Genomic DNA, 11,945 nt, shown 5'->3' on the forward strand with positions numbered 1-11,945 from the left:
TGTACTTTTATAAAACTTTTTTATTGGAATTTTTTCACAAACAAATCATGGAGATTACATATCTTTTTATTACAGAGATACATCACTTATAGGTTCCTAAACGAGACACTTAATTAATAAAAAAACTACTATTCGCCCCCTTCCAAGCCCCCCCCCACGCCGGCGCTCGGACTTACCCAGCCAGGGAGTTTTGATGTGTGCACTGCAGGGGGCGGGGCGGGACGTGTGACACACACACGCCTCCTGTGACTCACCTCCCCTCCCGCCTCCTGTTACTATGGACACGGCCGGGAGGGGAGGTGAGTCACAGGACCCGCCCCCTCACTGTGAAGCCGTCGGCAATGCGGGGCCCCGGTGTTCGAACACCGGGACCCTGCACTGCCCCATATTGCAGGACCGGACCGCACTGAGACTGTGCGGCCCGGTACCATTTGATCCGCGGACCGGTACCGGTCCACGGACCGGGGGTTGGGGAACACTGATCTAGATGGAACGTTGTCTAGATTTAAACAGGTTTTTAGTGTCTTATTTCTTAAAAGTGTTTTGTTTTCTGTGTTGACTGATACATTTATTAGTAACATTGATAAAAGCCACCATGAAAGTATACTTCTTTTACTGCATTAGGTTATGGGTTTAACTGTTAATGATCATTTAAAGTAGAGATCAATTTAGAGGAAATTGCGCTGACCCAGACATTTAAATGCCATGTTGCACATTGTATCACAGGAAATAGCTGTGTATGGTGCTGGAGAAGGAACCGAGTGTCACAGTGTCACTTGCTGTACTGTGTAATAACAAGGTAAAAGGCAAGCAGGAAGGATGCTTACCTCACATCTACATCACTGCTAAGGAGATTGAATGTCAGGATATAAATACAAATGAAACTGAAGGAGGATAGAAGTGTCTATTCTAGATACCTGTATAAATATTAACAAATGGCTTAGTAAAGTAGCATACTAAAGGAGAAATCATTGTGGCTGCTACAGCCTTCTCTTTCCTGTTTTTGGTGAAAATGTATGCTTGTGCAGAGGTCTAGACATGATTTTGGCAACTTAAGTCCTGTCAGCTATTGCAAAAAGGACATGCTAGGTTTTTAGCACAACAACTCCCACTGTGAGAGGATATGATTAGCTTGCTTGACCTGTAGTGACGTAGATGAGTAATAGACTGTTTTTTTTAAAAGTGAATCTATAGCATCCAGTTAGATTTTATTTCTACCATTATGGATTAAAAGCAGAAACGAGGTACATGCTGGTTACCTTTATTGTTATCTATATATTCCTAATCATGGATACCTGCTGAATGGAAGTGTCAACTCAGCAATGAATAATAGTATCTAATGGCTTGCAGAATGGAGGTGAGGTGTGACAGAGCCCCAAGACTGAGCTGATGTTTCAGGCCTCAGTCCAGCATTTGTCTGGAATTGGGTGGGACTTCCTGGATGTGGTTTAGCTAAATGTAGAAGATTATTGTCGATTTTCCTTTTTGAAGCCCGTGGAGCGTGCATAGAAACACCCAAAAAGGGAACAAAAAAGTGCATGTGAAACACACACAAGCTGCACAGAAGGTGTGCTATCTAAAGGGTCCATCTCCGGAAGAGACAGGGCCCATCCCTGACCCCCCAAGGCGCAAGGCTCCTGACAAGGACAATGCACTCGTGTCCACCTGGCTGAAACCAAGCGGACCCATTCCTCATGGTCAGCCGAAGCCGACCACCGAGTACTCGGTTGAGGGCTCCCCCGAAGGGAAACCCCTGATTCAGGGGAGGAAGGAACCTAAGGGCCACACATCCTCCCCCTAGACTTCAGGGTAGGCCTGAAGACCAACACCCTCCATCCTGTAGAGTGAAAAAACATAGAAAAAACTGAAGTGTACATACAAAGTGAGAAAAATAAATAAGTGCCAGGGTGCACTACAATGGCTAGGCCCTGCGGCCTGGTAATAAAAATTACCCCTGGTCTTAGCCAAAAGGCCTAGCCCAAGAGGCGATGTGCATCAAAAGGTGTCGTGGCCAAAGTGCCATTCACACAGTGGGGTCCCAAACCCATAGTGCTACTGGGGCACCCCTGGATCACCACTCCAGGGGGCTTAAACACCACAGGCTTCGTGCCTTCCCAGCCCATTGCCAGACAAGGTAGACCCGTCCAAATCAGGAGGAACTGGGCCCTGCCAGATCCTAGCACCCGATACGTACTCCTGACCCCCACTTTTACATGAGTGGATGCTCAATTCAGTTTAGCCAGGACCTTTTAGGATCCCCATCACCAGACAGGGTACTCAGATTCCAGCCATAAGGCCAGTACAGCGGCTCCTTTCCCCACCTGCAGATACTACACTTGATCTTAGCCGAAGATTATTGCAGATACCTTTGGTACAGAGAACATGCTGCATAGCCCACCTTGTTTAGCTTGGACTACATCAAATGTCACACATCCCAAAAAATATTTGAGAATATTTAGGAGAACACAAACATTTTTTAATGCCAATATTGAACTTGTGTTGAAAACAGGGAAAGCTTACCAAGCGTTCAACCTCCTGGCCACTGAAACTCTTCCCATACTTCCAGAGAAGGCTCCACCTTACTTCTCAGCAACTAAATGTTACTTGCTTTCAGCATGGGAAACTGATCTGTCTCAAATTCATGCCCACGTAACATGTGAAACTAACTGTTGAATCAACCTTAGATGTTCATAGTGTATGTGACTATATCGCATGCTAATAACGTTTGAATGTGCAGCCATGTTGCACATGCAAACAATATACCTTATGAATCATTGGATCATTAAAGTATCCAAAGCCAACATTTTTATTTTAGTTTTCGATAGAGTGGGGAGGAGTTAGTAGCCCTGTTAGATTTTTGTTGCTGTCTTTGCCCCCACTATGATGATACCCTATTTGTTCTGATGACCACCATTACCTGGAATGAAAGTGAGGGACTAACAAAAAGTTTGAGTTACCACCAGAACAGTAATAGAGGAAGAAGCTGCTAATGGGGACATTTGTTCCAGTGACAACTGTCCAAGAGACGACATGTCTCACTTTAGAGAAACATCCTGTCATTTCCTGTTGTGTCCTGGATGTGCAAAATTAAACTGCCAGATGTGATAAGTGTATAGCAATCACTTTGTGTGCTCAAATTTCTGGGACTAGAACCAACCAAAACATTTTTCTTAAGATGGAAATGGATGTTCTCAGTTGGAATGGCGTAGAGAGCTTACACACATTAAGGAGAAGAGAATGGTGAGGAGAGGGTGGAAATTCTGATGAGTGAGCAGATATGCTAAAGACAGAGCAGAAATAGTGAAGAGAGGGTAAGAATGCTATGGAGAGGGTGAATGTGGTGAGGAAAGGGTAGGAATGCTAAGCAGAGGGTTGAAATGGTGAGGAGAGTGTAGGGATGCTAAGGAGAGGGTGGAAATGGTGAGGGGAGGGTGTGAATGCTATGGAGAGGGGGAAAATGGTGAGATGAGGGTGGAGATGCTAAGGAGAGGGTAGAAATGCTATGGAGAGGGTGAAAATGGTGAGGAGAATGTATGGATGCTGAGGAGAATACTGTATATGGATGCTAAGGAGAGGATGGAAATGATGAGGGTAGGGTGTGAATGCTAAGGACAGTGTGGAAATGGTAAGGAGAGGGTAGGAATTCTAAGCAGATGGTGGAATGATGAGCAGAGTGTAGGAATGCTAAGGAGACAGTGGAAATGGTGAGGGGAAGGTGTGAATGCTAACGAGAGTGTGGAACCGGTGAGGATTGTGTAGGGTTGCTAATTAGCAGGTGGAACTGGTGAGTAGTGTGTAGGGTTGCTAAGTAGCAGGTGGAACTGGTGAGGAGAGTGTAGGGATGCCAAGCAAAGGGTGGAAATGGTGAGGAGAGGGTAGGAATGCTAAGCATATGGTAGAAATGGTGAGGAGAAGGTGTAAATACTAAGGTGAGGGTGGAATAGGTGAGGAGAAGGTCAGAGTGCTAAGAGTGTGGAAATGGTGAAGGGAGGGTGTGAATGGTAAGGATAGGGTAGAAGAGCTGAGGAAAATGTTGAAATGGAGGGAGAGGGTAGGTCGCCACAGCTTGTCAGACCTCGACTGTATGTAATCTGCCTTACTGCAAGGTAAGGAAGTAAACATCCTAACTGGTTATATTTATTGATTTCAACATATCTTCATTTTGAAACAATATCATGCTTTTTCTTTAGATCATTGTTAAATGTGAGTGTTTGGTGATCCTGGAAATATTTTGAAAAATAAAACTATTAATCCCCAATTTTCAGGATTGCTTCATGCAGTTGATGTACATTGTTCCATCAAAAAAGTATCTGAAGGCTTTGAATACCTCTCCAGGTTTCATGTTGTAAATTATCTGTTTAGAGCCCTGGAGTTCCTGAATGTAGAAGGAAATAGCTTGCCAGCATTACCTTGTGGAGCACTGAAACTAAAGCTTAAACAGCTACGTGTGGGCAACAATCGAATGCACCCCCTGTTCTGGAGAGAGAACACGCACATTCAACCACAACGCCTACTTGACTTGGCTGCAATGGCTTTTGCCAAAAACAACATGTTTCGCTACTTTGCCGACATTCCCATTGAAGCCAAAGAAATACTCCTCAAGTAAGCGATGTGTAGGCTGTTACTTGAATATGTTAAACCAGAATGAATGCAGGTTACAGTTTTTATCAACAGGCCCTTTAAAACTACGCTGCACAGGTAAATATAATTTTTGCCTTGGTAGATTTTTCATCACTGATATGCAGTGCCACAATGTAGTTATGTTGCATCCACCTTTTACTGATAGACTTGGGTGCAATAAACTGTGTGAATACATTATTGGGCAGTTCTCAAAATTTTACTGCTTCTGAGAAATGTATTGCATAACACTTGGCCAACAATCTTCTACACTCATACACAACAGCTATTGCTTTTCTATCGGGTTTATTAAAAGATGTAGCCCACAGCTATTAGTCTGAATTCAGTGATGCCTGTCCTCATTGCTGTAATCTAATTGGTTGCTTTAGATTTCCTGCATTGCACATCTTCATTTTCCTATCGCACAGCTTTAAAGGGAATGTCTAGACTTTCATCGTGTTTAGATACTCGTAAAAGAGATTTAGATTTAGTAAATCATTGTATCAATATTAGAAAAGCCAGTTACCTTTCTATAGCTTGTAATTATTTTTGTTTATGTGATCATGAGTTGGCTGACCCATGATCTCACAGGTGCTAAGTAGTTAAAGAGGAACTTGAGGATTTTTTTTATTAACCCTTGCAGTGGAGCTACCTCTGCACTGCAAGGGTTAAATGCTCGTTTGTGTCTAGGTGCTAAAATAACAAAGATATACTCACCAGAAGCTCTAAACTGGCCAGCTGTCACAGCGCTTCTTCCAGCCTGTCTCCTCCTCCCTGCAGCATTGTAATCTTCCTCAGTGACAGCCAGCGCTGACACAGGAGGCTGAGCTCCGCTCGCTCAGCCTCCTGTGACAGCGTGTCAGGATGGAGAGCGAGTACAAACACTCAGCGATATCCTCAATTATGAATGAATGGGGAATGAGCTACATCACCTCCTGTTCATTCTTGATCGTGGATTTAGTAAACATACTCTGTCCTCAAGTTATGAATGAACAGGAACACTCAGCATAGATGTCTGTGAAGGTTCTCATTCATCCAGGTCATGGTATATCTGTAAAAAATGAGTCAAGGCAACTGGATTTGCTGTATTATTCTTGAAGACGTTTCACTGGTCATCCAACCAGCTTTCTCAATTCAGAATGACTTGTATGCAAATTCTCTGGGAGTAAATATGATGAATGTTGCTTCAATCCACATAATCAGACGGTGAATGTTGCTCCAATCCACACAACCTGATTATGTGGATTGGAGCAACATTCACCATATTTATTCCCAGATAATTTTTGTACAAGTCATTCTGAATTGAGAAAGCGGGTTGGATGACCAGTGAAACGTCTTCAAGAAAAATACAGCAAGTCCAGTTGCCTTGACTTATTTTTTACAGATACTCAGTATAGAGGATTACTGTTCATTTACAACAGGGGCTGCAGAAAAAGAGATTTAGGACTCTGCGTCCTCAATCTCTTTTTCTATTTTAAAAGGGAAATTTCAGGGGTCTGTTTAGACCCCCAATATTTCCCCAAAGCCCCTAAAAGTAAAGTAAATAATAAAAATATTTGATAAAAATATAACAAGTTTTAAAAACAAAATATTAAAAATATTTGAAAAAGTTAGAATAAAAAACATTTTCGGTTTCGGCCTAACTTTTTTTTTCATTTTGGTTTCATTCTGTTCACTTCAAATATATATATATATATATACACAAAGCAAAAACATTTTTTTTTAATGAATCACAGTAGGGGTCAAACTTCAGTCGGACGTTTAACGTGAACAAATAACAGCGCCTTTTCTTCATGGAGTAACGTTTATATATCCGTATAAAAAGTTAAAAAAATAATACTCACAAAATCCGTCTAAAGCCACAGCGTTTAAAACATGCGTCCAACATGGGAAAGTACTAATCGCCTCCAACGTACATTCTGTGACAGATCTGTATCTGGACGATATGCAGGATGCTCTGAAGAAGAGGGTTTAACCCTTGAAACACGCATATCTAAGTCAATTGCTTCTACTGTATACAGGTGAAACTCGAATAATTAGAATATCGTGCAAAAGTAATTGCAGTAAGTTCTGCAAAAGGGGCCCAAACCAAGTACTGAGTACATATGCATGCTTGTACTTTTCAGAGGTCCGATATTGTTCTATGTACAATCCTTGTTTTATTGATTGCATGTAATAATCTACTTTTTTGAGGTTGTGGATTTGGGGTTCTTGGGGTCTTCATGAGCTGTAAGCCATAATCACCACAATTATGACAAATCGCGGCTTGAATTATCTTGCTGTGCATGTAATGAGTCCATCTCATATATTAGTTTCACCTTTTAAGTTGCATTAGTGAAATAAATGAACTTTGCACGATATTCTAATTATTTGAGTTTCACCTGTATTTGCTCTGAAGTCCAAGAATGTACGTTGGTGCAGATTGGTACTTTTCCATGTTGGACACATGTTTTAAATGCTGAGGGTTTAGACAGATTTTGTGAGTATTATTCTTTTTCACTTTATATACGGATAAATAAACGTTACTACACAAAGAGAGAAGGCTCTGTTTTTTGTTTTCTTTTTGCATGTCTTCTGAGGCTTCCCATCCTGTGATTGAACAGCTGCTCCTTCCGTGTAATTATATTCAAGTCTGCTCTGGTGCTCCCCCTGTGAGCTGTGAGACCTCTGCCAAGCGCTGACTACATGAACAATAAAACAATAAGATTTTTAAAGTGTATGTAGAGCCAACACTTTTTTCTGTGTCTTCTTGGGCAGATTTCCCTTCACTTCCTGTCATGGATAATCTATAGGAAGTGAGAAGAAATCTCCCCAAAGCAAGGAGAATCTACATCATATTTGTCACCAGAATATTTGTCCCAATTTGGTGATTTCTTCTCATCTTCTCGCCTCATAAGATTTTAGGGTTTCCCATTATTTTCTGCGCAGTGACACTGGTTACCATGACTAATAGAGGGGGATGAATTGCCCCAGTCTGACGAGAGAGAGAGAGAGGAAAGGGAGGGAGGTTTTGAAGTGGAACACCAAAACGTTTGATTACAGTGGGGAATGGTACTGGGCTACCCCCTGCACTGCAAGGGTTAAGTGCTCGTTGGCATCTAGGGACAAAAATAAAAAATTTATAGTCACCTGAGCCTCGCAGCCAGCTGGCTGTTAAACTGGTCCCTCCAGCCTCCGTTCCAGTGATTGAATGTCCCTTGGCGTCCTTATGTTGTATTTACCAGATAGGACGTGAAGACACAGGACCTTAGATTGCCGAAGTAGAGGGGTAGAGAAGCCCCAGGGACCGGTCTAACAGCCAGCCGGCTGCGAGGTACAGGTGAATATAAATTTGTTATTTTCATCCCTAGACGAAAACAAGTGCTTAGCCCTTGTAGTGCGAGGTGGCCCTTTTCCCTCTGACGGAGCCAATAACAATTAATCTGAAGTATTACTAAGTTATATTATCTTTCTTTTCTTTTTTACTTAGGGTTAAAGTATGCGACTGCTGCAGAGAAGCCCTGTCAGGGGAAGGCCTGCGCTTTATCCGACCTTGCGAAAAGATCTTTGGGATCCGCAAGCTTCCATTTATGTTTCACGCCTGCTCACCATCCTGTTACAGAAGCTTTATGAGCCAGACAGAATCTCTTACTAAGCATCTCTATGAAAGCTAATAACTAATATTGGTGTTTTAAGTACTGATCCCTGGGGAAAAATATGATCTACTTTGTCTTATAATAACAATAGCAAATCATAACTAAGTGCAGATCATGTACGTAGGCTGCAGGTAATATCCGTCTAATTTGTTAAAGAGCAGTGACACTCAAAGGATTTCCCAGTGGTCTACCCCCACGTGCAGCATGGTCTTATACAAACTGAGCTTTCTCTGGTCCTGAAATACTAAGCTATGCAGTAAAGAGAGGCAGCAGCCAAACAAAGAAACATCAAATCAAATTTCTCCATATGTAACCTTAAATAGGCCTCTCCTGACCCAATGATATTCACGATTCCAGTACTCCCCTGCTGCTCCTTCCTCCATTACACCTGGCAACAAAATACCCTGTGTTGGCTAGTGATGCAGCCTAGAGGAAGTGGTGACATCAGTGTTCTGGCTTAGTGATTGGCTGTGAGACCTGAGTACTGTCAAATGGGAAGCGGTCACATGCTCCCCCATACCCAGAAGCACAGGGTACTTTGCTCCAGTTAAGGCATGGAATTGCTGGAGAGGTAAGTATCAGTGGGTCAAGGCCTTTTTACAAACACTGTCACTTTGCATAACTGCTGAATGGGCAAAGTGAAATGTTCTCTTTTAGTGGAGTATTCTAAAGATTGTTCCTGTCTGAGAACTCATATTTACTCATGAGGCTTTTTATTCTGACATGCCACAGACCTTTTAAAATGCATTATTTGGATTTTTACAGAGAAAGTGAAATAATGGGCTGCATCAGTTATATTAGGAATAAATCTGCCTTAAAGGAGAACTATGGGGTTAGGGCTTTTCCCCATAGTTCTCCTAAGGGTAACGGGAGGACACAAACTAGCGTCCTCCCGTCACCCTAAGCTCAGTATACAGCAAGCTACAGCTCGCGGTATACTGAGACACCGCAGTTGAAACGGATCCCAACAATTATGCCGGGATCCGCCCAGCTGCGTGAGAGACAGCTGGCTCTGCCTATCTAGAGGCAGAGCCAGCTGTACCCTCCCCCGTCCGTTCCACCAGTCAGCGCTGGAGGATCGGAGCAGGGAGGGGGGAATCCAGTCCCGCCCCGTGACAGGATCGAGAATTGAGCGAACGCCGGTATGTGTTCGCTCACTTCCCGATCTACTGAGCCGACCTGTTACACTTTAATTGTCACAGGTCGGCTAGAAATATGAGGATGAGTGAAAATCACTCACCTCATAGTTTTCCTTTAAATGATACCCTGAAATACATGGATTTTATTGTTTTTCCTTCCTCAAAAATGCTAGTTGTGTGGTTTTTGAGACACTGACCCAGAACAAGCATGCAGATCAACATTGTCCATCTAAATGTAGAGCTTCTAATCACTATTTCTGTTCCAGGTCACTTAAATGGAAAGTACTGAAGCCACTCAATCAACATAGCAGCCCCATATCTTATCAGTGTGAGTTTACTTAAATATTAGGGAGGCCTAGACCTAAGAGGGTGGGCAGACGGGCAGGGTTCAGGTGACAACCCTTAGCCCTCATTCACACAAGAAATGGCCGGCCCATACAGATCCGTGCTGCGTGCGCGGCCGTATCGGGCTGCTACTGGGAAGAACAGGTGCTGCGTGTGATTGTACGCAGCAGCGTGTCCTTCTCTATGGGAATAAGCGGCCGTACGCCGCCATACGCTCACCCAAACTGCCTGTCCATATGGGTGCGGTTGTCCCTGCTCGGATGCAGACAGTGAGCATAGGGCGGCGTATGGCCGCGTACTCCCATAGAGAAGGACAAGCTGCTGCGTGTAATCACACGCAGCACCTGTCCTTCCCAGGAGCGGCCTGATACGCAGCACGGATCTGTATGGGCCGGCCGTTTCTCGTGTGAAAGCCATCAGTGCCTATCAGCACACCATAGTATGTTATCATTTCATTTCACCTTTTCTGGTTTCCACATGATTAAAACTTGCTTGTGTTTGCTTCTCATAATAGGTAGTCTGGCAGAAAATTAACCCCTTTTATTTAAAAAAAAACAGTTTATTGCTGCTTGTATATTGTCTCAAGATTTCCTCAGCTAAGGAAAAGGAAGAAACAGTATGCAAACAGTATGCAAAGGAAGTTTCAAAACAGAACCACAAAGCAACTTGAGTGAGAGCTAGAGAACGACTGTGACAGGCAATGTGGAACTCCAGACAAAACTGTGAGTCTTGAATGAGATGGGAAAAGAGTTTATTTGCTGTCTCTTCGTTTTATTTTTATACACTTTTTGCCTTGATGACCACAAAGAAAGTGAGGGAACTTTCCCCCAAAGGGAGCAAAAAAAAAAGTCAGCAATAAAATCATGGCAGAGATTCCAACCCTTCAAATATTCAAATTTAAACAATAGTGTTGGCTGAAGTTCCATACAAACTAAAGAGACATAGCCCTGGAGAGAGTTATGAAAATGAACATTGACATATTCTAAGTTCCTTTTAACAAAACCAAATAGTTTCAATATAGTTTTTATTTTCATTGGCATCAGTCTCTGTTTACTAGAAGCAACTATGTAATAAAATGTAGCATATAAATATATTCTATTAAGCACTTTAGTCCCAGAGCATGCTCATTTGTTGTGCAGGTCAGTTCTGCTTCAGCACCTTATAATGTTAAGCTTTCTATCCTGATGTATTATAAATTAAATGATAGATATGTTAGTCATTTTTTTCATGATGCATTATACATTAAATGATAGATATGTTAATAGACCACTGGATTTAAAACAGAATTAACAGGTATAAGGTATAACAGGTATAAGACTTTAATGCCAATGATAAAGGCAGCCTTCTGTCATCTGGGGTGTCCTCCCAGGAGTAATCTAAAGATAATGGGGAGGATGACAATGCCAGAGGTGTAGCCAGAGGTCCAGTAAATCTTTATTGTAGACAACAGCCAATGCATTTCGGTGGGCTCAACACTTCCCCTTCATCAGGGCTGTGAATGTAATTACAACGATAAGTTGCAGGTCAGGCAGCACTCAATCAAGGGTTTAAAGTACTGTATTTTGCGTTCCATAAGATGCACCGGACCATAGGACGCAGGGAGGTCTGGTGCGCCTTTTGGAGCACTTGACAGACCGTAGCTTCTGTGACAGAAGCTGCAGTTAGTGACCGCTGAGACAGGTGGCGCTGTGATTACAGCGCCACGGTCTCAGTGATCACACAGTGCAGACGAAGAACGGACTATGGTGATCTCGATCGCCGCTGCTCGGTTTTAATACGAGTGGTCTCATTAGATTACTCGTATTAAACAAGCAGTGGCTCCTACTGTACATTTAGCTCTGCTTTAGCAGAGCTAAATGTACAAAAAAACTACTCACCCGGCGGCCGAAACTGCATTTCTCGGGCGTCAGGATTTGCTCCATAAGACGCAGGCACATTTTCCCCCTCTTTTTGGGGTGAAAAAAGTGCGTCTTATGGAGCGAAAAATACGGTATATTTCCACTTTCACAGTCAAATTTGAGAAAACCCCTCTGTGTGTTTATGTATTCCTATTCACACACCATACTGAAAAATATTTTTTTTAAACATTATGTTTTACATTTTAGTTGTCTTTGCAGGCCTTTGGACAGACTGCAAGCTTTTCTGTACAATACAGGTGACAGAAAACTCTGGCTGTCCCCATAGAAAGACTGGCGACATTCTAAACTTC

At 42.7% G+C, this 11,945-nt stretch overlaps 1 protein-coding gene across 1 annotated transcript in view; it reads left to right on the forward strand.

Moving 5' to 3' along the window:
- LRRC63 (leucine rich repeat containing 63) overlaps positions 1-8,298 on the forward strand; it is a 15,578-nt gene extending 7,280 nt beyond the window's left edge. Inside the window, exons 6-7 of the mRNA XM_018569432.1 lie at positions 4,363-4,602; positions 8,087-8,298. Of these exons, the coding sequence (XP_018424934.1) occupies positions 4,363-4,602; positions 8,087-8,270 (424 nt within the window). The 3' untranslated portion in view covers positions 8,271-8,298. The remainder of the gene's footprint in view (positions 1-4,362; positions 4,603-8,086) is intronic.
- The last annotated feature ends 3,647 nt before the right edge of the window (positions 8,299-11,945 follow it).

Source organism: Nanorana parkeri, unplaced genomic scaffold (genome assembly GCF_000935625.1).
Source record: "Nanorana parkeri isolate BGI_ZX_2015 unplaced genomic scaffold, ASM93562v1 scaffold1335, whole genome shotgun sequence".
NCBI classification, from domain to species: Eukaryota; Metazoa; Chordata; class Amphibia; order Anura; family Dicroglossidae; genus Nanorana; species Nanorana parkeri.